This window comes from Arvicola amphibius, chromosome 6 (genome assembly GCF_903992535.2).
Source record: "Arvicola amphibius chromosome 6, mArvAmp1.2, whole genome shotgun sequence".
Classification (NCBI taxonomy): domain Eukaryota; kingdom Metazoa; phylum Chordata; class Mammalia; order Rodentia; family Cricetidae; genus Arvicola; species Arvicola amphibius.
Genome location: NC_052052.2, coordinates 122,221,910 through 122,248,073, shown reverse-complemented (window position 1 = coordinate 122,248,073; position 26,164 = coordinate 122,221,910). Strand labels below are relative to the sequence as shown.

The following is a 26,164-nucleotide window of genomic DNA, read 5'->3' as shown; positions in this document are numbered from 1 at the left end:
GGACTACTTCAATAGCATCTTTGCTGTTATGTCTGCTTCCAATTTCTTCTACTCCAGTCTCTCCTGGACGTAGCTGTTTTGTGGTATTTCCGAATTCCAAAATAGACAACACTCTTAAGAGTATTTTCTTTTGTCCTCAAGTAAAAGTCCCTTGCCACCTCTCTCCATGAATTCTCCATCCATGACTGTATTCTGCTACAGCAGCAGTTCTCAACCTGGGGGCCGTGACCCCTTCAGGGGTCAACTATCAGATAGCCTGCATGTCAAATGTTTATATTATGATTCATAACACTAGCAAAACTACAGTTACGAAGTTACAATAAAATAATCTTATGGTTGGGGGTCACCTCAGCATAAGGAACTGTATTAAAGGGCTGCAGCATTAGAATGGGTGAGAACCATTGCTCTTCAATGGTAGAGACTTTCGCCTCTGTGTGTACCCTATCTGCCAGTCAGAAAGGCTTGAAGAGTCCCGAGTGGTCACAGGTGTTCCTACCTCCTGCCTCTACACTCTTTGTTTTACCTGGATGGTTCATTTATTCCATGGTGATTACTCTTTTAAGACCCAACTAGATTTTTCTGCTACTCATTTTCCATTACCACAGTGTTTGCTTTTATTTTTTATCTTCTGTAATTTTTGAGGAAGGGTATCACTATGTAGTCCAGGCTTATGTTGAATGTGGTTCTTCTGCTCGAATTACTGGTGTTTGCTCCTCATCTCTGTAGCCCTGACTGGTCTGGAACTTGCTATGTAGACCAGACTAGGTTTGATCTCACAGAGATCGGCCTGGCTGCCTGAGCGCTGGGATTAGAGATGTGCCCCACCATGACTCACCTGAGTATATTCTTTAGTACTGCTTCATCTTGTAATAGACAAAAATCTCACTGGGCTGGGGCCTTCTGGTTTTATGTGACAAAATGACTTACAAAAATGTTTCACTGCTAACTGGAAGATTTGCACATGAGTTCACAGAACATTTAGCACTGCACATTTTTGGTTTATGTAACCATTGGTTTCTGCTCTTAAAATATTAGCAAATTTAGATTAATTGGACTTAATGCCAAACAGGTTTTTTTTTTTTTTTTTTTTTTTTTTTTTGCATTAAAGGGACCATGCTTGCTTGGGCTAGGAAAACTGAGGCTAAGAACCCAACTTGAGGTACTGGGCTCACTATGTGTGAGAAATGCCTTGACCAGCCTTAAGAGAGGTGAGGTGGGTGAATATGAGCAACAACCCTTTCCCACCTTGCCACAAAATAAATACAGAACAATGACAGCTTAATTTCAGGATGTTGTCAATGTGTGAAGAGGTGTGTCCTTAGCATATACAAAAAAAGAAATGACAGCTCGTCGGGGAAAACTTGCACTGCCATTTACCGCAGCAGGATTCCCAAAGGCTAGGAAATGTGGAGTGAGCTCCAGTGTCCATCAACAGATGAGTGTGGTATGTGTAGGCAATGGAATATTATGCATTCACAAAAAGACAAAATACAGCCACTTTCAACATCGTGGGTGGGACTGGAAGACAGTAAATGAAATAAGGTCAAGTACAGAAAATGAAAGCCCCCATGAAATCCGTAGCTGCTGAGAGTAGGTTAGTGAGTAAGTACTGCAGGCTGGAGAGAGCAGAACATGGAGCAGAGAATGTTTTGGCCAGTGGGCACAATGACAGTTTAGAAGGGAGGGATACATTCTGGGGTTCGACACCACAGGAGTGTGGATGCAGCTCACAAGGTGCTGCACATCTTGAGCTCTCTAGAAGGGATTCACTTTATAGTGTATTCAATATGGAGATAAAAGGTTGCAGCAATGGAGAGGCTTTATCTTTACCCAGTGTACACGTGGATCAAAACACTGTATTATACCACAAATATGTAAAATTATTAGTGTCAATGGAAAAGAAGAAAAAAGAAACAAATATCTACTTAATAGAGCAAAGTAGGAATACCATGAGGGGATGAGTTCTTCTCAGCCAGGCCACAGGACAGATGGATCTCTTAAACCTCCAAGTAAAAAGTGGTATGCCTCTATTGACTTTCTTTTACCTAACATCACACGGCAGGTAGAACAACAGATGATTCTGGCAGGAAGGACGTGTGTGTTAATAACATCCGAACCTAAAGATGAAAGAAATGTCAACCTGACACTCAGGTGTGGGCACTCTGGTGGAAAGAATGACCCCTGTGAATGACTATAGATTTTGTAATTTATGGCATGCTCTGGACCATGTCATTTGAGCCCAGGCCAATCTGTAATTGACCATTTTGACAGCCATAAAGAGCAGTCACTTGCACGTGTCTACGGCTTGGCTGCCAGCTCAGAGTGGCTTAGCTGCACTGCACTGAATTCTGTCATCTTTCCCAGCCTTTAGAGTTTGTGATCTGTAAGATGCTTGCAGGGGAGCTGACCTATGAAGAATTTTCTATTGTGTATTGACCATTAACTTATTAGCTCACGGTTAGACTTGCTTGGCTTTGGTTTAACTGATTTCAAGAGTGTGGTTTTGCATTCTTTTTTCCATAGTTAAATGTGTTCCCCTCAGTGTCGGTAGCATCTTTAATTGACTGACTCTATAAACCACATAATGATAAGGAGGAAATAATGGAAAAGTATGCTGAGGAGGCAGCAATGCAAAGTGAACAGATCCTACTTTTGTACAGTGAGTCTCATTTTCCTTGGTGAGTTGGGATGTGCTTCCTAGAAAGGATATGCGTTATGCTTAGAGCTGATGATCAGTGCGTCTTCCCAAACGAACACCCACTCACACAGCCCAGTTCAGAAGTTTGGAGGGGCTGATTGATTTTGCATCTCTAATAAGCTCCCAGGTGATGCTAAAGACCGAGTAGCAAGCACCCACATTACTAAATCAAAACACCAGCTCCCCAACTCATCACATTTAATTTTATTCCACAGCATGTTTAAGGGAATGTTATTCTCAGGAAGATGTTTGGGATTAAAATAATTAAAAACAAACTGGAAAGTACACATGTTTATGTATCTCTTCTTTTCATTAAATATATATCTGTTTGGCAAAAAAATGTTAGACTCTTTTATACAAAAACAAAGCCAAAAACAAAACAAAACAAAATAATCCCAAACCCTTGTAAATTGTAAAGACCTATAATAATTACAACGATGTAAACTTGGATGTCTGACAGCTTGACCACCCTGGAGAACCTGGGTTGTAGCAGGAGCCCCAAGGAGAAGGTGACATGGAACCGTTGGATAGCAACAGCCAGCAGCCTTAGAGGCTGTTAGGTTTAGTCTATTTGAGATGGAGCAGGACTACTAACTTCATTTGTGCTTTCTGCTAAGGGGCTGCTGGGAGCTTGAAAAATGAAGAAGGCAGGTCTGGGCTGGGGTTAGGAGAGGAGGCCCAAGACTAGATAGTGTGGCAGAGAGGTTGGTCATGGTCATGGTCACAGTGCAGACAAGGAGCAGGCATGGGCTCTGTGGACTATCTGGGAGACCTGGTGCTGCAGACGACTGGAATGAAGCTGCTGCTGCTGCTACGCATGGAACCAAAGTGGACCAGAGCAAGGTCAAGGCCAGGAAGGGAGAGAGAGGAGATGCGAAAGCGATCTCAACTCACAGAGAGCTGATGATGTGAGCTGACCCTAGAAAGAAGGGGTAGGAGGTGGCGGCCTTTGGTCTTCTTGTCCAATAACAGAGCTATTTTACCCAATCCCAGCCTTAGGCATTTTTCATGGTTTAGTAAACAAATTTGGGGCAGTGTGGGGCCAATTGGATTTCCTACTCCAGGCAAGAAGGAAGAAGGGCAGAAGGACATGGCCACATCAGGTTAGAATGAGAAGATTATTTGACTTTCTTACTAGTGGTGGTTTTTGCTCATGACCCACCAGTGAGCGGTAGCAGTGAAGCGATCGGAAATACTGAGTCAGGAAGTAGATTCAAGGAGATGGTAAGAAGCCAAAAAACAGTTAAAAAAAAAAAAAAGCTAGGGCTATAAAGGCGGCCAAAGGAAGGGTTGACCCGCAGCTTCCCACCACCAAAGGATGGTCCCAACATGTGGGTGTGTTTGCGCTCCTCTCTGCTCATAGCTAGATCTTCCAGTTTAGGAGGAATGTGTCCAGGCCCAGCCACTTCAATTACAGTCATAGACGAAGTCATAATTGCTGGGCTCCTTGGGGATGGGCGGAGGAGCATCCGGGATCTGGATGTTTTCCAGGTCCAACAGGCGGAGCTTGATCTCCATGCTCAGCAGGGTGTCTAGGTCATTCCGTGTCAGGTCACTCATCATGTCCTTCCCAAGCAGCGCGTTCAGCCCATCTGTCCAGATGCAATACTGGTGGGAAAGAAGGTGGCAATGAACATCAACGAGGACAATTACAGGACCGGCAGTTACTGGAACTAAGTACATGGCATATTCCAGACTGTCTTATGTGTCCATTTCATACCCATATCCTATCTATGAAGCAGAGACTTCTATTCTAGTATGTTTTTAAAGCTAAGAGAACAAAAGCACAGAGGAATGAAGTGCTGTAGGAGGAAATGGAATGAGTAGGATTGGAACTCAGGCAACCCAATTCCCAAAGCTTGTTCTTACAAGAATGTTTCCTTACGGACACAAAGAATCGAATCCCTTGACTGTGCAGTAGGATAGGTCTCTGTAAGACACAGGTAGAATGTATACCAATATGTCTGCACTTAGCAGCACATCATTCTTGATACCCATTACAGTTCCCTGTTTAGTATCTAATGCCTTCCTACCATGTCTAACAGTTAAGCATAGACAATGACAACTCAGTTTCACTGTGGAGCCAAGGTAGCCATTGTACTTCTCAGCAAAACAGAACTAGAAATTAGCCTTTAGTTGCCCACTGTTTGATCACCAAAATGGCTAACATCATCGGTTATCTTGGGAAGATAGAGGTCGACTGCCTGTCTGGATCTCTAGTGCCCAGGGCTTCGAGTGGTTGATACCTAAGGACATCATCTTGCTTGGAAAAGACTCTGGAGTACATTACTAGGTTTTCTTCTTTCTTTTTATAAAATGAATGCCAGTCTTTGCCTCTTTGGCAGACTATAAAATTCTGGGGAGAAGGAACCACGTCTCATGTATCTGAAGACCTACATTAATCTTGGCAGATTCCCCTTCAGAAAGTAGAGTTCTGTTCTAACTTCAAAAGAGAACCATTGGTGCTTGGAGAAAGAGCCAAGATTTCAAAACAAACAAAACAAAACAAAACCCAAAAAAACTGCCTATATATTGGTTGCTGCTCATTCACATGATAGGTGGTCCCTGGTCCTACACAGGAGTCTATGCCAATAATTGTTCTGTTTCTTGCCGGCTTGGAGTTCTTCCTAACATTGATTTGCTATAGATTCCATCCTTTCCTGTATTCATTGGGTCAAGTTAAAATTCCAGATAGTAATGAGACAAAATGCTAGATGGTTATTTAGGCTGTGCCCACTATGTGATGCACCATTTTAACAGAAGCAACAGAGACCTGCAACCACTGTGTGTGATGTGATGAAAATTCTGCCAATATGCATGTCAATGACATTGGGGTGAGCCACGCCTGAAGGGAGCAGCAGTAGGCTGTGAAACTTCTTTCTACCTCAGCTGTGTGATCTCAGACTCCAGTGTGGTGCTAAAACATTTCCGGAAGTACCAGTGTGCTCATGAATATCTCAGTCATTTTCTGACCATTTCCAACCAGCTATCTGTTCACAAAAAAGGCGAGAAATAGGGACCTTCTTCCCAGCCTGAAGATAACCAATTCTGTCAGTCAGGGTGAAGAGACTTTATTTATAAGAGCTTCGCAGGCCATTCTGACAAACACCCAGGTGTGGGTACCACTGAGTGCTGTGCTCCAGAAGGCCTTCACAGCTCTGGCAGCATGTCACAGTGATCCTCAAGTCCTGAGACTATTGTCCCTTGAACAAAGCTTTCCCAGCCTTGGCCACCTTCCTGGTACAGATTAACCCACAGGAACATTGCTTTTTGAGAAGCAGCAGGCAATGACCTTTTCATCAAAATTACATTGACCAATAAAGAAAAATCTGGTACTACTGAATTTGAGTTGGAATTCACAGCACTATTTCATGATATATTTTATGGTAAAAACCTCACCTTTAGCTCTATTTTCCAAAAAGCCTAAAAATTATAACCAAATTGTAATAATTTTATATTTTTAACAAGATTGTGGTGGCTAATTATTAATTCCTGTTAAAAGTAACTAGGCTTGACAGAGAAAAGGCAGGAAACATACAAGGTGAACCTGGACTATCTTGTCCTACCAGAAAGCCAGAAAGTCATCAAAGAAATGGGGCCATGTTGTTAAGAGTCATAAGACAACTTAGGGTAACCGGGATACTAATATAGACAACAATAACATCGAAAGACACAAAAGATGTTTAAATTTTGACTTCAAAATGATACTCAAACACCAAACAAACCCTCTTGATCTTCTTTAGGACATGCTTATTATCTTAAAAATTTACAAAGGAATCAAGTATTTGTCCTGCCATCATGCATTCCAATTTTAGGATGCAGAACAGTTATTGAGACCTGATTCTCTTTATATATCTCACTAATAAATAAAAATGAGGTGACAGAATTGAGATATAGCCTTTTGGAAACTCTAGTGGATCTAAGAATTAGGCATCAATCAATCTGTGGATGTTAAATTTGAAAACAGAGGCAAGACAACCAAAAAGAAAGTGCCACTGATATTATTTAAAAGCTGAGTTTGAAATGTGTTAGGCTTCTGACTGGAAGTATCAACAAGACACTTGGGGAAGAGTGATACTGTAATGATGTTGTTGCTTGGGGTAGATGGACCATCCATCTTTCACAGATGTCGACATCCTACTCCCGGGACTCTGGGCATTAGGCTATGTGGTAAAATCAAGGCTGTTGCCAGCTGACCATAACAGAGAGATTATTTTAGATTATCTAGGCGATCCAATGTAATTCCAAAGGCCCTTAATGTCAGAGAGAAGGAAGGGTCAGAAGAGGGTAAGAGAATGGATTTCACTATGGTACAGGAAGTGAGAATGACTTGAGGAGAGAACTCAAGTTGTCATTGATGAAACGGATAGGGGCCAAGGATGTAGGTTGCTCTCTGAAGTAGAAAAAGGTAAGGACACAAGTCTCCCTCTGAGAGTCTCTGAGAGAGAATGCAACCTGCTGCCTCCTTGATATCAGCCCAGGGAGACTGCTGCCCTGTAAAATGACTATAAATCTGTACTGTATTTAATGGGGGCAGGTATGGAGAGGTGCAGAGTACCTATAATTAGCCTGTGTAAGTGCAAATGTGCATGTACACACACGTGTGTGTGTGCATGCATCTGTGTAGCAGTTAAAGAGGAAGAGAAAAGGCCTTTGTGTATGTGTGTTGTGTGTGAGAGAGAGTGTAGTAGTTAAGGAGGAAGAGAGAGCCTGTGTGTGTGTACCACTTTGTGTTTTTGTGTGTGTGTCACAATTAAAGAGCAAGAGAGACAGCCTTTGTGTGTGTGTGTGTATGTTGTGTGTGTATAACAGTTAAAGAGGAAGAGATAGAGCCTCTGTATGTGTGTGTGTGCACGCGTGCACATATGTGTAGCAGTTAAAGAGCAAGAGAGAGAACCTTTGTGTGTGTGTGGGGGGTGTACCACAGGATGGACGTGTCAGTCCTCATCTAGTTCTATGTTAGAGACAGGGTCACTATTTTGTGGTTCACTGCTGTGCACACCGGGCTGGTGGCCCATGAACTTCTGGAGATTTTTCCTCCTCCCATCATACCACAGAAGCCCTGGGATTAGAGACGGTGCTACAGTGCCTGACTTTTGCATGGGTCCTAGGTATTGGAACTCAGGTCCTTACACTTGCACAGCAAAGACTTTGCCCACCAAGCTATCTGTCCAGACCCCTGTTACCATCCATTCACTGGCAAGTATTCAGTTTGGGGAGGCCTCTTTCGTCTACTTGATAAATGATGCATATGTAACAGAACGTTCTTCTATTTTATGTAGCAATTATGAGAAAATGATTTTGAAGAAATTGAAAGTGCTTGCGAACATATAGAATCTACAAGAAGTGGTAGCTATGTTAAAACACACACACATACTTTGGCAATCCCAAGCAGTTCTCCATATCTGGAATTAATACACATACTGGGGAAAATAGCTTGGAACTGACTTAAGTAGCAGCCCAACTTCTTCTATTTTTGGTCGTTTTCTATGTCTCTTATATATCTTGGCTATGTTGGCCTGTTCATAACCGCAACTTTATTTAAAAACAGAAATGGAAGGCTATGTATCTATTTTCAGACAGATAAAGACAAAGTCTTACCCTTCTGCAAACTAAATGTCAAATGACACAGAATTATATTTAAGCACCATTCTAAATGCAGGATTTGTGTCTAATCTTTCCTCTTTCTTTGGGGTGGATAATTTTATTCAAAACCTTCAAACCATTGAAAACCAGACTCTAAATACCTTTTAAATGAACTGACTCTCCTCAGGGAAATGAGAACAAAAGTCAGATTCTATTAAAATGTTCCTTTCCTTCTAAGAGCTGTTTGTGCAGTTACATACAAAACAAAAATTTGAATGGTATTACCTAAAAATAAAGTTTCAAGCGTGATGCTGGGGTCTAATTTACAAGAGAAAAAGTTAAATCAACCATAACTGCTACTTTATTTTACAAATGCATTTTCCTAGACTTATGCTAAATATTTTAAATATAGCTGACAGTGAGCTTCAAGAAGAGGAACAAATTATACATATAACAAGATGTCAAAAAGGAATAAAAGCATCTTGGAAATAAAATTCCAACAGCAGAGACAGCCCTGAACCTCTTAAAATAGCCTGAAGAGACTTGGTAGAGAAACTATTTCATCAGATGGTCCACAAATAGAGACACCATTTTATCTGGGGAAGCTCTAGAGCAAAGATTAAATATTCAATGTGCATCAAAGCCCTAGCCAGGGCTGCCTCTTCCTCCAGATTAGTTAAGGCCTTGCTGAGCCTGAGTCATTTGTACATCAATTTTCTTTATGACCATCCTACAGTTTAGACTCTGAACTGTGTTAAAGGAGAACTATTAGGAAAGGCTGGCACTTTCAGGAGGTGGCCCCACTGGAAAGAGTTTGGCATTTGGAGGGCATAACCACGTAGGGGATACTGAGACACTGACCCTTTCCCCTCTCTCTGCCTCCTTGTTGCCATGAAGCAAGCAGGTTCCCCCTCCATGTGCACTCATCTAAATGCAACTGAGCACAGACTCAAACCTCAGGAAATAGAGGTCCAATGTACTCTGTTATTCCAAGTTTGTCAGGCATTTTGTTACAGCAAAGCTGGATAAGGCACAAGGCTGCTGATCCAGCTGCTAAGAATTCTGAGCTGTGGTAGCTGGTGGTTCTTTAGGTGTCTGCTCCATGTCGACAGACATCCTTTTATTCATGATTTCCTCAAGCAGTATTCAATGAGAAGCGGCATTTCTTCCTTGCAAGAACCTTTCCTTCTTATTTTTCTCTCACAAGTTAACCCATTACCAAGACCCCTTACCTCATGCTTGTCAGGCGCAATAAAATTCAGCTGGCAATTTGAGTCATACAATATGGAGAAAGCGAGCTCAAGCACCTCCTATGAGAGAACAGAGAAAACAGCACAGTAAACAAAACAAGAGTTCTCAATACTACACATGGCTGAGCTTAAACATGGAACATGGCTCGTCTTCTGTTTTTGAGAAGAAGAGCATCCATGAGGCTGGTGGGAGAAGAGGATGCGTTTCTCCAGGTCTCCAGTATGAATCCTTCTCTGGATTCAGCACAGGCCTGCATGAATCATCTCACTCTCAGAAGAAAACATCAAGCCTTATCGTTGCCTTTTGATGGGCAGGGTTTTGAGAGATGGCTGGCACACGGCCAGCGCTGTGTAGCTCCCTCCCAAAAGATAGAGAGGTAGTAAACTCTTTAATTAGCAGCACTGAGGGCTGATCAACCTTAGCCACTCCTACCAGACACCTATTGGACGAAATATAGATGCTATTCCAGAGATAATGAGACTTCTGGGTAAATTCCTCTCTTGATACCTATCCTTGAATCTTTGTACCACCATAAGCAAAGGATACATGAATCCAAGATGTATCCACTAGAGGCTGTAGGATATACAAGAGGAACGTAGAGGCCAGCCTTGGAAGACAGACTCAATCACTGATGTGCAACTTACTCAATGGGCCAGAACAACAGAGCCAAGGGTTAAAGGATACTTTCATTTTTTTTTTGATTGGATAAATTTGGTCGAAACACCTAGTATCCTATCAAACACATATGTTATATGATACACTTCTTAGAGTGAGTGCCATACCCATATAGGGTAGCACAGTCACTGCAGTAGCTTGAGCAGTTGGCGGAGTGGAGCCTCTGGAAGGTAACAGTCAATAGCCCACATCAGAAGCCCTCAGATCCTAACCTGGACAAGAAAGGTCAAGTGATCCATACCAGCACTTTGCGCTGTGGTAATGCATGCCCTTGCATATTTTCTTTGCACCTTTGCTGGCACCACTGATTATGACCTTTGCCCTTTTGTGATCTGGGAGCAGCTCTGCTGAGAAACTGAGCATAAAGCATTTTTTTCTTTAGGAAGTCAGACCTCTCCACATCATTCTCTACCTCGATTATGTGTGAGAGGATTTGCCTTTGGCAAGTGACTCACATCACAATGCCTCAGAAAGAATATTTCAGATGAATTAAAGAATTCTTCCGAAAGAAACCCCCAAAGACCTTGTGTTAGCTGGACCCACTCTGAACGCAGCCTCCTGTCAAGCTCTTCTGGCTCTCCTGGAATTCTGTCTGGCTCACCTTCAGTTGTCCTCTCACGAGGAGGGGACAGCTCTGCTTTGAACCCAGACTGCCATGCATCTCACATTCAAAGGGTCCCCTCACTCTGCCAGAAATAGAAACCCTGGAGGAAAAGGACGCTGAATCATGGATGCACATCTGCATAAACTCCTCTCTTCATTTCTTATTCACATTCTTCCTCAGCCCTCCATTCAGGCTTCAGCGGAGTTATGCAACAATCAAGCACATTTTCCATCGAGTTTGGCACCTGTTTCGATAACAATTTCTAGGCCTTTACATTTATAATCAAAATGGTAGTAGTCATACTAGTAGTACCATAAGTTGGTGTCATCTTTAAAAAAAAAGTCAATGAAACAACACATATCCATAACCGTGAATCCCAGTCTTGGGAGTATTTTTAAAATTACCCAAGCAAGCCAAAGTTACATGTTATTTCTTGTAAGAAAGTTATGAGAAATTAAATCTCTCCTGCTCCTTTGGGTATTAAGGAAATCACAAATAGTAAGATAATCATGAAGGAGGATCCAACGTTACATGAGCAAAGGCAGGAGAAATGTCCCTATTGATCACAGTTGTGGTAATGGAGAGCCATTTATTAGGAGGACTCTGACTCATACGTGAACGTGAGGATGGAAAGGAGGGGGCTTTGCTTTGAAACTCTAGCTACAAGGATGTCCCTTCGCAAATAACAGGACAACGTGAAGTGCACCAAGGTCTCCCTGCTCAACCCTGTGTAGCAACTGCGACAACAGCTGGTGTGAGCAGCACACAGCCAACACCCATGCCCTTGCCCAGGTGCTGAAGCCACTGGCAACCAGGGATTTGCAGCTGGGATGGGCAGAAATCAAGAAGGCACACAGGAAGGAGCACTGTGACCTTGGGCTTTGCCCTCCTTTGGCATGCATATACTTGTCAGGACGTGAAGGATCTGAGCTGTCATGACCTAGATTCCTGATAAATACAGGCAGGAAATGGGAAATTCGTGAGGATGTCAATTCCCACTCTAATCTCACCAGGGCTGCCTGGGAGGGGTGGGAGGAATTAATTCTCTGAACTGCGTGCCTGCATGAAAGGGTGCTATCATTTTTAATGGGTTTTATTGACATCTCTGGCTTGCTGTCAGTGAGTCATTGGTGAAGGTCAGCTCTCTGGCACTTCAAAAAAGGAGGATGCAAAACTGAGAACAATGGCACCTCTTAGGCCAACTCTCCAGAAACTGCCACCTGTCCAAACTGCCCTTAAGGAAGATAGACTCCAGTTGGCAGTTGAACAGACTGTCACAAATCTGGGACAGTGTTCTGCTCTGAACCTCTTCTCTCTCTCTCTCTCTCTCTCTCTCTCTCTCTCTCTCTCTCTCTCTCTCTCTCTCTCTCTCTCTCTCTCTCTCTCTCTCTCACACACACACACACACACACACCACTTACAGATACCTAATGCATGGGGGTTTTGCTGTTCACCACTGAAGGTCTTCTGTTCCTTCCGTACTTAATTAAGTGAAAAACTAGAGGTCGTAGCCGCTCCTCTCCACCCAGCTCTGCTTTGACTTGACTAGGAAGGCTTTGAACGGGCCTAGCTGTGGGGAGAGGGGGATTGCTAATCATTCTCCCATATGCTGAGGCCTCTGAACTCAGTATCTTGCACTTGGTACTCTAACTCTGGGGCAAGACATGCAGAGTCAGGAGACACTCAGAGAAACGGAGCCTTAGCATAAGAAGGCATCTGAATATGCATTTTCCATGGGTAAATGATGGGCTGGCAGTATGAGACAGAGATTTCTCCAATGTGTCTTCAATGTACAGTGTTGGCTGCCATTTTAAAATTGCTTTGGGTAACTTAACACTGGCCGTTTCTCCCAGAGCTCACATAACCATGTGGGTTTCTCCATCTATCCAGTCACATTAAGGGCAAAGTGTTTTCATGGAAGATACATGATATTGTTTGGCATGTGTGCAGATGTTAAGTACAACCATAGATATAGTAGTAGACTTCCCAGCAGGTCATCTGCACACCCATGCCCTTGACTTTCTAGTTTAAAAGCAAGAAAAGCTGTGCAGCACAGAGACTTCCCTCTTCGCAAAGGTGAACCTCTCAAACCTTCTGTATTCTTGAGATCCCATCTCTGCATCTGTGTCCATGTGGTGACCTGGGTTTTCTCCTTTCTCTGCTTCTCTTTCCATCAGGCTACGGCATAACCAATTTTCTTTATCTTTTCAATTTGGGTTTTGTTGAGTTTTCTCCTGTTTTCAGTTTCATTATCTCTTCTCTAATTTCTATCCAATTATTTCTAATTAAATTTCTCCGCTTTTCTAGTGTTTTACGATAGGGACATTAATGATTTCAAAGTTTGCTTTTCTCCTAAATACTTAATATAATTGTCCTCATAAATGCCGCTTTCACTGCATCCCATAGAATTCGTATTTTGAATTGTATATAGCTTGATACACATTTCTCTTATGACTTTAAATTATTGGTTGTTTAGAAGCATGTTGTTAAATTTCCAAACATTTGCATTTCCACTCCCATTCTGTTATTGATTTCTACTTTAAATGTACTGTGACCCAAGAATATGCTTTGTGAGATTATTGTTCTGAGAAAATAAAGCGTTTCATTTTTGTCGTGGTGAAAACCAAACAAAAGATTTTATGGCCCAATGTGGATCTTAGTGAATGTATTTGTGAGCTCAAGGAGAACATGCATTGTGCTTCTAGCTGGAATATTCTATTGACAACAATTAGATCAAGTTGATTGATGGTACTGATAAGAGCCCCAGTATCGATTTGATTGACATCTTGCTTGATCGCTATTGGTTATTGAGGCAGGGCATCCTCAGCATTGAGGTCCCCTTTTGCTCTGAGTTTCCAGACTCATGTATTTTGATACTTCTTGTTAAGTTCACGTGTGTGTAAGGTAAGACTGTTGTGTCTTCTAGGAGAAACAGCTCCTTGATAATATCCTCTCGACTAAGGTCTGATCTCTATAAGGTTAACAGAGATACCCCAGCTTTCTTTCGACTAGAAAGGGTATGTCTTTCTCCATCACATCACATTAAACTTACATTGAAAGTAGAGTTCTTACAGATAACAAATAGTTCCTAATTTAACATGAAATCCGTTTGTAGTTGCTGCGCATTCTTCATGTTCCTGTTGCCATGACAGCAGCTCAGAGATTGCTTCCCCAAATCAGTACCCTGCCACTGCCAGTGTCCACAAATGGGGTGCCACCTGAAGCCCTGTGGGCAAGAGGCCACAGCAGGAGCTAATGATTCACAGAATGTCCGGTGACAAAGCAACTTCTGTGTTCCCTGAATCAGATGACCTTTCCGGATGGAGAGGGACCATCCGTGAAGCACGGTGCCAGCTGTGAAGACCTGAGGTATCACCACCATGGAGTTCCAGTTGTTACCTTGATAACCACCCATAGTGCTCCTCACACCCTGCTACCATCCAGATGTGGACATCCAGGGCAACATCTGCCTGGACACCCATCAGGCTACATGGTCTGCCCTGTATGAGGTCAGGACATTTTGTTCTCTATCTAGAACCTGTTAGAAGAACCCAACACAGCCCTTTGCACACACATGCTGCCAAGCCCTGGAAACTCCCCAAAGCTAAGGTGCCAGCCTCCCTCCCATGGCATCGCTGTTTGTCCTTAGGGAAAAAAAATAAGGCCGATCCTTTCTCTTATCTCTGTAAAGGTCTCTGCTTCTTGAGCTGCGGTGTTATTTCTGTTTTCTTTTTTTTTCTTCAAAGTAAGTTTGCTTGAGCCTTTACAATGTATATTAAACAAGTACGCTTTGATCAGTCTTTGTATAAAAATCAGTTTGAAAACTGTTGTCTCTTCATTGATGCACTGGGACTGTGCTGAAAGTTATCGGCGATGCACTTAGATAAAGACAAGCACGCTGGTGACACTAGCTGTCTGTTCTGTCCCTTCCTACTCCCTCTCTCCTCCTCCTCTTTTGCCTTCTTTTTAAATGTGAGCAAGGCAATGGTTTTTCTCTGCCTCTTTAATCTAGCTCCCATTCGTTCCACTCATCCAGTTGCTTTACCATGCAATAGACTCTCTACTACAATCTTCAGGAACACACAGCAGTCCTCTGCATAGGTGATGAAAAGCTAATGTTTTTATTTTATTTTCACCTTTTCTTTCTCTGATACAACTCCTGCTTTTACCTCGATCTAAGTTTCTAGTCCTTATTATTTCCATTCTGACAGAACCAGTTCATTGAAACACCACTTGTAGAATGTCGACTTTTTCTATTTTAAATCGTAGTTATAACTTTCCAATCCGACAAGCTTTACATCTGTGTCATTCTGTAAGAGGCAAATGATTTACACAACCTAACGAGAAAGCAGAGCTCTGATTCTCTGATTTGGATGATCGCTCTGTTTCTGCAGGCTGTCTCGCCCACCCCGCATTTTAGTGTAAGAGGAGGCATACTTCTAATTTCTTTTTGGGGGGGCATAATTTCTTTTTTGGGGTAATAGGAAATGAGACCCAGGTCTTTACACTGATAATCTATGTTAATAGAGCAAGACAATTGGGCTTTGTTTTTTTTTTTTCTTGCATGAGTATGTGTGTGGCATGTATGAGTATCTGTGTATGCTTGAGTGTTCACATGTTTGGGATCTATTGTATGTGCTTTCTGGTGTGTATGCACATGTGTGCCTAAGCATCTGCATGCTCAAAGTTGACATGAGCTGTCTTCATAGATCACTTCCCACTCGACTTACTACCAGCAGGGTCTCTCAAGAAATTTGTCCCTTCGTTCAGCTTCTTAATGTGCAGAGTCCCTTCGTTCAGCTTCTTAATGTGCAGAGGAGAGTGACAGCCCTCAAGACCCTCACAAACTGGGGCAAATGCAGGAAACATCTCTGAAAGTATTTTACAGAATACTAGTTTCCTAGTCAGCACGTTCAAACCCTGGTAGACTGCTCTACTACCAGCCAGCCCTCCCAGGCTTCTGGGTTAGACTCTTGTGTTGTCAGTTTCTTCACATGACTTCCTGCTCAGTTCAAGTGCTACACACCCAGGAACCTCTCTGTAGCTGAGCAGAGCCAGTGCTCTCTGAGACTTAAGAGCGAACACCTGACATGTGGAACATATGGCTCTCCCTGCTGGTGTTGAAGTAAGGCAGCCCCACAAGAGGCAAACCATGAAACCTAGGACTTGTTGCCACAGTTTATAGTGCTCTTTGGAGTCTATGGACAATACAGTCCTCATCTCTCTGACATGGAAACCCCCACAGGTGCTATACAAGAGATCCCCCAGACTCTAGTGCCTCCAGCATCCCTCCATGTTATTATGCTTGTCACGGGAGTACCTTCTTGGCTTGTGTTGGGATGGGTTTAGCAATGAAGAAATGCACATGGCCTTGAGTTGAATTGTATCTATATGTCACGAGGAGCAAGGATCTTGCAATCAGCATCCTTGCCTGTATCCTTCCCTTCTGGCATCCTGAACAATACTCTCACAGGACTTTTGGTTTTCTTTGAGTATAGTCATTGGCTAATGACCTTTTATCTTCATTTGAATCAGAAAACAGGGACCACTTATGTTAATCCTGACTGATAAACAGAATATATGAGTTTTTAAAATTCCTTTTAGACACTGTTTTTAGAATCAAAGAAATAAACTATTGATTCATGTGGCATTTAGTACACAGATGTCTAGAGCAGCCAGGTAAATCTAGATTTGTTTTGTTTTGTTTTAGAAAGACAATCTTGCTATGCAGTCCAGGCTGGCTATGATTTTCTTGCCTCATCCTCCTTTTGGCTAGGATATCAGGTGTATATCACCAGACACAGCCAAATCTTTTTTTTTTCTTTTTAATGGATGGTATATAAGATGCTAACGGGTATAAACAAAGAACTGGCTCCTTAATGCATCTCTCTGACCTAGAAACAGAGGACATTTTCTGTCTTTCAAGATTGTGTCCCCTCCCTGTTTCCTCATAAAACAATGTGGACCACCATGGTAAAAACTTGCAGTAAACTCGAAAGAGATGGAGAGAAATACTGCACTGTTAACAGACACCTAAGCATGTACTCCTGAGTACTGCTCTCTTTTAAGCTGCATTTGGATACTTAATAGTCGACTTTCTATGATGCTAAAGGGTATAAGGCACTTAGTATTTCATGATATTCTTTGAGTCGGCTGGTGTCAGCCTGTCTTGGGCTTCACTTAGACTCTAGTGAAGCAGTGTAGGGCGCAGGAATACCATGAACCGGAGGTGAAAAGAAGCCTTAAGAATGGGTGGCAGTGAGCAGAAGAAGGTCATACAAAGACAGAGTGAGAACAGCCATTGCAATTTCTAGGGTTGGACGTAGTCAGGAAGTAGGGGAACAAGAGAGAAGAGGCATTACAAAGGTGGTGAGGCAGAGGGAATGAGCGCTTTAAGACAGGAGAGGAATGGATCAGGGAAGAAAAAGGGAGAGCTGAGATGTACAACTCGACATACAACGAATGCCCTTGGTTCCAGGGTGAACCCCCCAATACATGCATGCACATGTCTGTGAGCGAAGGCTGGGATCACTATGATGGCTCACTGCACTGTACAGACAGCCATTTACAGTGATCTAGAAATCATACCTTGTTTTGTTTAAGGGCACCTTTCTCTTTCATGTGAGGGCAGTCCTTTCCCGTCACCACTGCTTTGATATCTGCCACCGGCACTGCAATTCATAAAAATAATGAAAGTTATGACACCATTTCAAGCTTCCACGTCAGTAAAGGAGCAAAGGTACTCACTGAGTCTGCTACCATGGTTGGCACGGCCCGAAGCCACTACAAAACGAGAAAGAAGAGACGCGACAAGAGGAAGAGGTCAGGCAGCGTTCGGAGACTGACACTCAAGCATATGATGTTCTGGTAAAAGGTACTTCTAGCATGCTAGTTCCATAAATGTAATTTAGTTCACTAAAAATTAAAATAACACCTACCATAGTGGAGCTGTAGTGATGGTATTATAACAGACGTGGCAGTAGGTAGTAGTGGTTATGACAATATAGACCCTGTAAGGCTTTCTGTGCGCTAGGATCAATGCCAAAGGCTTCACATGGATGGACACCTCTAGCTAGCATTTGCATCTATGTTATTTGTTTCTGAGTGGTGGATAAGCAGAGCAAGCAGATCTAGCCCAAGTCACCTGTCTGACTCCACAGTTCGGAACTCGCCTCCAAAATCTCTCCCTTCCCCAAATCGTTAATTCTCAAACCAGTTCCCTAAGGAAGGTTTGGCTGTCCTTGTTCAACAGGCAATGGAAATAAACTCAACACAATAAAGGTGCCTTTCCTTTCCCATAGAGCCTTTGGAAAATAATGCAGTTAGATAGAACGATGTTATCTTAAGTCTTGCTCAGGAGTAGGAGGAAGATAAGAAGCAGAAAAAGCACCGCATTCAAAATACTTTTAAGATCAAACGAAAGAGACAAGGACGAGTCAGATGGTTCAGCACCTTGGTTTAAAAAAACAACACTAAGTTATCCATCCTTCTCCAATCCCAAATCTCCCAGCCCCACAAATGACTGCGAAGCCAGCTGCATATGCTGACAGGCTTGGCTTTGCCGAAGGAGGGAGGACTGGAAGCAATCAATTCCCTACCCTTTCTTAAAGGTGGACATAATGGCAGATTTCGTAGTTAAAGCTTGTACATCTGCACTGAATAAACTGATTATAAGGTTGATAGTAAATGATAAAATTATAAACTGTGGCAATGTGCCCAGAGCTGTCAACCCAGAGAAGTGGGGAAGTGAGGAGCTCCTCCGGAGTCTCTGCAGGCTTCTCCACCATCTACTTCACACATCAGCTCCTCCGTCCTGTAGTCAGTCCACAGTTGTACTCAATTTTAATATCAATTCCTGGCTTCTCCTTTTCCCTTCCGGGCACAAGGAAGACAATGCTTCCCAGCAACTTTGCACTTAGTTGGGGTCTTGTGATGAGCTCTGGCCAATGAAATGTAAGAGGAAGTACTTAGCTAGTCTGAGGTCCTAAAAGTCCCTGTCTGCCATTTCATTCTTCCGTGTCCCAGCCAGCTGATACAGGTATATATGTAAATGAGCTTGTGGCCTTAAGTGACTGGGGTCCTCCTTCATTACCATTGTGGGTTAGAAGTCTTTTGCTGTGATAAGATTCAGAGGTGTAGGGCTGCCTGCTCCTGTACCACAGTGGAGCAGTGTGGCCTCTCCTGACCGATTCAGCCCCAGATCTCAATGCCTTTTCTTTCTGACCCTCCCCCGACCTCCTCTGATTAGAAATCTTGTAAGTGGGTGCTAAGATTCCTGAGCCTACCTTGAACACTGGTTTCAGGTCTCACAAGTCCATTTTCATAACCAAGGACCAGCCTTGCTGCCTACCTGGTTGATCTGTCTGCAGGGCGTATCTGAACACTAGGAGAAGCTGGTTGTATTTGCAATGAAGACACGGAAGGGAATTTTAAATCTAATTAGCAAAGCAATTCAAAAATCCTCCTAAAGCTTCATCAGGAGTTTGAATCACAAGTATATTGTAGAGAATCCTTTGTTATAAGATATGAAATGCTTAATGAACTCCACAGTGTCTATCTTCTGCAAAAGTGAGTTACCCCTTGGCTTTGAAAACATGTAAAATGGGACCAGGAAAATACAAAACTGTCATGGATCAGTCTTTTGACTCCTCAATGCAAAGGCTTCACAGAAGGGAATCTCTTTTCAATGGATATTGTGACTGTACATATTTTATATTTAAATATCCATTGTCCTCTATCAGGGAGATAAGGTACTGTGCCGCTCATGGGATTATGACTAAAAAGAAAACACAAATGCTAAAAATACAGTCCCTTTGAAAAGCTGTTTTTTTCTTTCTTTCTTTTCATAGCTTTTCTCTAGCTGCACTGGAGGATTAGACACAGGGAGAGCCATAACCAGTGTCCTCTGGTCCAGGGGCAGAAACCAAGGGCTCATACTCACACCATGGGGAGCTCACAAGGGCTTCAAAGCCAAGCTAGCTTTTTGATTTTGTCTTTTGACATGGGAGAAAGATAAAGAAGTAGGGCACAGAGCTGGAAGAAGCAGGAGGCCATCAGAGAAAGAAGCAGCAAGCACCCTTACTCTGGGGTACACCTTCCGTCTCATAATTACTCAGATTAGGGAGGATTGGGGTGGACTGTCATTCACTACCATTTTGCATTCGAGAAGAACCCCTTACATGGTATCACTCAGCTAGCCAGGGACAGATCTGGTCTTAGTGTTCTATGCTCCCTTCCTAAGCCACCTTTGGATTTGGAAGGTGTCAGCATCATAATGAAAACAGCCATAAATGTGGGCTTCACTCCAAGCACATTCAGGAAACTCCTTGCTAGTATCTTAGAAGAGACTTTAATTACGATTTAAATAACAAATAATACTGAAAAACAAATGTGGCCACAGCGATGAGAACACTTCTAGCTTTGTTTTCCTGGGGCCAATCAGGGCAAAATTTCTCCAGGAGGCAGCTCTATGCCTTTGGTACATGCTGTGTGCAGACATTGCTGTGGGCAGGTATCTTCAGTAGACATTTCTGTGGCAGGAGAGAGGGTGGAGGCAGGTCGCGCCAATAGTTAGTACAGAGCCTGCTCTCCCTAACCTAGCAGATCAGTCTCACAGCACCGAGTGGGGGTCCATGCTGTGCCTTTGTAACCTGAAACCAAGGCTTTGGGGGCTCATTCAGCTTCTTGTTCTACCACTTTAGGCGTAAACTCTCAGAGTTCCAGACCATTTTTAGTTCAGGCAGGAAAATGGTAAAGTAAAATTGGCTGTAGAGCTGTTTGGCTGCCTGCAAACATTTTTATCTCACTGTTTACTAACCCATGACTGTCAACTAGCTATACTTAATGCTTCTCTACCTCGCTTTCCTTATCTATAAAATATGGATGAAATGCCCCTTCGGGATGTACGGTAGATAACTTATGTAAGCTCTGAGCACAGAGCCTAGCATACATTATGCACTTAGCAAATGCCACCTGCCATTATTCCTATTACCAATAATCTGCGTTAATTCTCTTCAGTAGACGGAAAGACCGAAATTCTTCACTGCGATTTCATGACCCAAATCCCCCACTTTCCCTGGCTGTCAGCTGCTAGCCTCATCCCCTATAATAGGCTTAATCTTTGAAGAGGGCATTGGCCTGTGCTTTTCCCTGAGGTGGGGGTGAAGAACACTGGCCTAGATTCTTTCAAACTGAGGCCTTGAGGGGCACCAAGCGTGGCTAGGAAGCAAATGAGTCTCATGTTTAATGGGAGTGATGGCGACGACAGCATAGCCTGAAAGCCCTGGCAGGGAAGCAGAGTGAGAAGGGATGCGGGGAGATGTGGATTTTTCAAGGGCCCTGTTTCCTAGCAATTAGGAAGAATATGGAGAGCATTGGCTCAATGCTTAAGGGAGAAGACGGCTAAGAAGATTCCTTCAGTCCTCCCTAATACTAGCTGTAGTAAAAGGTCCAGTTGAACCATTTGACTCATCAATATCTTACTATTTAGCCCTGGTTAACTCAAGGGTGGAAGATAATTCCCCCTGCCTCAGGAGAAGACAAAAATACATGGCAAGGCAATGACTTTTACCATTAATTACGGGAAATGATCCTTTTCTCTTCTTTTCCTTTATTGAAAATGGATTTTTTCATAAGTTACATCTTGATTACAGTTTCCCCTCCCTCTACATCTCCCATTTCCTCCTCCCTCCCCTCCTATCTTGATCCATCCTCATTCTGTCTCTCATTAGAAAACAAACAGGCATCAAAGGAATAATAATGAAATAAAATAAAGTAAAACAAACACATAAATAATAGGATAAAGCAAACAGAAGCAAAAGAGCCCAGAAAAAGATATAAGAAACAGATGTAGACACAGATTCACTCATTCACACACTCAAGAATCCCATCAAAACACAAACCCAGGAGCCACAATAGATATGCAAAGGACCTACAGTATAAATAAAAGAGATTGAAAAAGAAGAGAAAGGGAAAAGTCCTGCCACAGCACAGACAAGGAACCTTCAAAGATGCCAGTGAGGTCATTTCTTGTTGGCATCTTTGGCTGGGCACTCAGCCTATCCTTAAGAGTAGTTTGTTTCCCTAATGAGATTTCCTTGAAGAAAACTAAATTTTTATTTGCAAGTGTTTATCAGTTGGAGAGAGCTTCTGGGTTAAGGGTGGGGCGCGTATCCACTCTTTTCATCTCTAGGGTCCCGTCTGGTGTGGAGCCATACAGGTTCTCGGCATGCTGCCTCCGTCTCTGTGAGTTTATATGTGCTTGGTCCTCATGTGTTTAGAAGGCCTTATTTCCTTTGTGTTCTCTGGCTCTTACGTTCTTTTCTTCTCCTCTTCTGCTGGATTCCCTGAGCTTTGAGGGGAGGGATTTGATGGAGACATCCCATTTAGGCCTGAGTGTTTCAATGTCTCTCACTTGTTTTTTTTTCTAGTGGAATACATTTTCTGTTTTTAAGGGCCCAGGCAGAATGTAGAACTGGCACAGAAGAAAACACAGGTGTGTGTGCTTGAAGTTGCAAATTTAGTTCCCTAGGGCAGGGCAGGGCAGGGCAGGGCAGGGCAGGGCAGGGCTTTCCTAGACACACAACTTTATTTCGCTTTATTATATGATTTTGCCCCCTTCTCTGACCCTTACACAGATAGATACAATCTTACCAACCCACTCTCCCCAGACAAACACACACCCTTAAAATTATATAATTTCTACCTCTCTTTGTAAGGGATAAGGTGTGATATAGTCTTTGGAATTCTGCATCAACGGACTTTAAAGGTCACAGGAAAAAGAGGGACAAGACTGTCGGAGGCATTCTTGGGAGGAAGACTGCTACCTTCTCCCAGAACTAATGTCAGCCCATGACCATTACCAAAACCTGTGTGGAGAGTGGAGATTCCCAGTTCTGGCTGCGCTCATCTGCGACCACCCAAACCAGGTGGTCTCCTTGCACACCCAGCTGTTTGCTCAACTCTGGGGCTGTGGAGGTGAGGGGCCTTGTTCTGTGGGAAAGCCCAGTAACTGCCCTTTTATGGGGTTCAGGTGCTAGTCAACCGCTAGAATTTTCTCTAGGTGTAGGGCTGCTGGTTTTCTAAGGAACTGGGTACACTGTGCCTAACACTGACAAATTGCCAGTTACATGCCCATGTTCAAGTTGAGAAGTGGATTATATATCTGTAGGTATGAGGACAAATTATACATTCGGTAAGCAGAGAACAGATTCTCTGGGTGGGCTCAGGAGTATGGTGGATTCTTCAGCCCGGAGACCTTCCTCCATCTCTTGGCCAGGCATAGAAGGGGGAGATGTCCTAGGCAGCTGCAGTTACTTTGGCCACCAGAAACTTCTAACGCTCTTCCAGATCACTGGCTATGAACACTTCCTAGCTCATGAGATGGTTTTTACCAATTAACAGAGAGTAAAGAAAAAAGAACACCAGGGTGTGTTCTTCACACAGCTATTTCAATGAGCAGAAAGGCCTGTCCTTAATTTTACGATTAAGCCTTTCTTACTGTGTGAGAGTGTGTGTGTGAGAGAGACAGAGAGAGAGAGAGAGAGAGAGAGAGAGAGAGAGAGAGAGAGAGAGAGGGTGAGATGAAAAAAACAGTGATACTAAAATCTTAGTTAAAGTTTAGCTTTTTAACATTCTTTCTTCCAAAAATCACAAGTTGACAACATATTTTCATCTTTTTTTAAAGGACTTTTTGGTGAAAGTCATGTACCATGGAGCCATATTCGGCAAGATCTACATTAATATCTGTAAAACTTGAGAGTGCACCAGAGCCACTTGGAGGCCCCAGTTCTCACAGCAGTGTTTCTCCTTTGTAAGGTCTGAGTGAGGCCCCCTGGGTTCCACTTTCTAAGGTCCACAGTTGGAGAAACACAGGCCCGGCATCAGGTGACAGGCTGATTCAGCCTTGTCACCTCTGACCAGAGGGCCCTTAGCTTCATGCAGAAGCCTAAGAGACAGTATTGGGGTGTGGATAGAACAACAGTCTGTATTGGGGGGAGGCACAGCCTGTGTTGAGGGCACAGCTTGTGTTGGGGGGCACAGCCTGTGTTCGGGGCATAGCCTGTGTTGGGGAGCACAACCTGTGTTGAGGGGCACAGTCTGTGTTAGGGGGCATAGCCTGTGTTGTGGGGGCACAACCTGTGTTGGGGGACACAGTCTGTATTGGGGGAACAGCCTGTGCTGGGGGGGGGCATAGCCTGTGTTGGGGAGGCACAGCCTGCAGCTGTGGGTTTTAGATTACTTTTTCCTGCTGTGGGTATCAATAATACATGCTGGGAAAGCAGTTCTTGTATAGATGGGAATGGACTATATGACACTACAAAGGCCAGACTGTCCCATTTTTAAACTGGAGGGAGAGAAACTGTTCTAGACTTTCTGCCTGAGATGTCAGCACAGTCTGAAAGTGTCAGGAAGTTTCCTATTCATGGTTTATTTTTGCTTCCTGTGGTCTAGAGCAGTACAGCAGGCAGTTCAGATTTGACTTTCACGGGCCCTGGGGTGACAGGAGGGCAGATGTGAGACAGCAGGTGGTCAGAGGTCAAAGGCAATGCCTGGGATATGCCTATCTAAACACAGCAAGATCGATGGTACTTCTGAAGGTTATTTAAGCATGTCATGATAGCTGGCCCTTGGTTGATTTCTCTGACTAGAGTGTTCTCCAAGGATATATTACTTCTGTCTTGTTTCTGTTCCAAATTAATTCACCACCCTGGCATTTTCAATGCAGTTTTAATAATTTTTAGTCTCTACACTGAGCACTGAGCCTTAGTTCTTGGTACCTGGTTTAGTATTGGATTAAAACGATCTCACGTGTAACGATCTCTTCAAAATCATGTGTTAAAACAAAGCAGATGGCAAAGGCTAATGAACAGAAATAATACATATCTGGGAGGACTACTGTGTTTCTAGAAAGCCATTTATCCTAAGTTCCCAAAATATCTGAGTGCTCAAAAGTAGTACTTGAGTCTTTCACTAGCTCCACTTTGTAATTACAGAACACATTAAGTCATAGGTGGTAGAGGTTGTTATAAAAAAAAAAAAAAAACTATTTCACAGGCTATTCAAAATACAGTTAACAAATTCAGGTTTATATGTTTCTAGCTCCTTGAAACAGCCCTAGATACATACTATCCAAAGTAGACAGAAAAAGGTGTGTGAGAATTCCTCTGACATGTGCCCTGATCATCCCCGAGCCTCAAATCCTTCCAGGCCGTGCACTTGACGGAAATGCTCAGGCTGAAATTCAGGGATTAGTCAAGTTCAAAAGGTTCATTGAAGCCAAGAGTTCTCTGCATGGTACGCCAGGAATGAAATATAACCAACCTATCAAAGTTCAGGTGTGCTGTACCAGGGAGGGAGCCACTTACATTTGTCCTGCAGGGAATCATGGGGCACTTCTCCTTGGGGGCTCTCTTCCAAGTCACCATAATGTAAGACCTTGTGATTTGGTGAAAGCCGGCAATACCAAAATTTGTCTGAGGAGAAAAACAGACATGCACAGTGTTAATGATTCTAGCTTTCAAATATATTGCCATGCTGTTAGTGCTACTTAGAGGAGAAAAATGACTTATTTGATTTTGGACCTTAAGAAATCATGGGTTTTAGTGTCCTGAATGGTAAGCCCCCTTGATTTGGGTATTTCAGTATCACCCACCCTGCTCTGCAAACATTGGTGACCACAGGAGATATCACCAAACCTATCTCAATGACAAGGTATTTTCCAAGAGGTTCATCAGTGCCTGTAACCACCGACGGGGCTAGTCCTTAGCCACGGAAGCTGGGCAAAGTAGGAGAGCAGTGAAGAAGAACAGCTTTTGGGGCCTCAAGCTGCTTCCAATTTGATTTCCAGCCTGCAGAGTCGACTGTATACACACAGCCATCTTTAGTTGGTGCTTACACCTGTTCCTTGGTGCTAACAGAGCCCATCCATGATCTGTGCATGAATTATCAGGACACGAGTGATGCACATGGGGGTGGGATTCGTGATAAATCATCTGAATGATTCAGAATTTACGGAAAGAATGAAGGTATTCACAAGCAGCCTCCTTCCTAACCACTTCAGAGTAGTGGCAGGATGAGAAAGGCCGAAGCTTTAGTGTGGTTCTCACACTGAACTCCCACAATTTTATCCCCTCCGCTCTCAAATGTAATGAGAAAATGTGAGCAAGACCACGGCAGGGGGAAGGAGCCACATAACACTTTTATAGACCTACAGATTTACAGATTGGGAAATTGAACCATGACTGCAATGTTTGTACAGACGCAAAGGCTCAATTAGATGGTGGGTCCTCCAGAAAGGCTTCTCTGCTTACCATTATGAACTGAGCTTCTCTAGAAATTATCTGCACCAT

At 43.2% G+C, this 26,164-nt stretch overlaps 1 protein-coding gene across 4 annotated transcripts in view; it reads right to left on the bottom strand.

The window, feature by feature from the left end:
• Positions 1-3,965: 3,965 nt before the first annotated feature.
• Positions 3,966-26,164, bottom strand: part of Elmo1 (engulfment and cell motility 1) — a 517,917-nt gene continuing 495,718 nt past the window's right edge. For all 4 annotated transcript variants that reach the window (XM_038333241.1, XM_038333243.1, XM_038333242.1 and 1 more), the window contains 4 exons: positions 25,181-25,288; positions 17,403-17,485; positions 9,517-9,594; positions 3,966-4,306 (listed from right to left, as the gene is read on the bottom strand). In XM_038333241.1, coding sequence (XP_038189169.1) covers positions 4,106-4,306; positions 9,517-9,594; positions 17,403-17,485; positions 25,181-25,288 — 470 coding nt within the window. In that variant the 3' untranslated portion in view covers positions 3,966-4,105. The remainder of the gene's footprint in view (positions 4,307-9,516; positions 9,595-17,402; positions 17,486-25,180; positions 25,289-26,164) is intronic.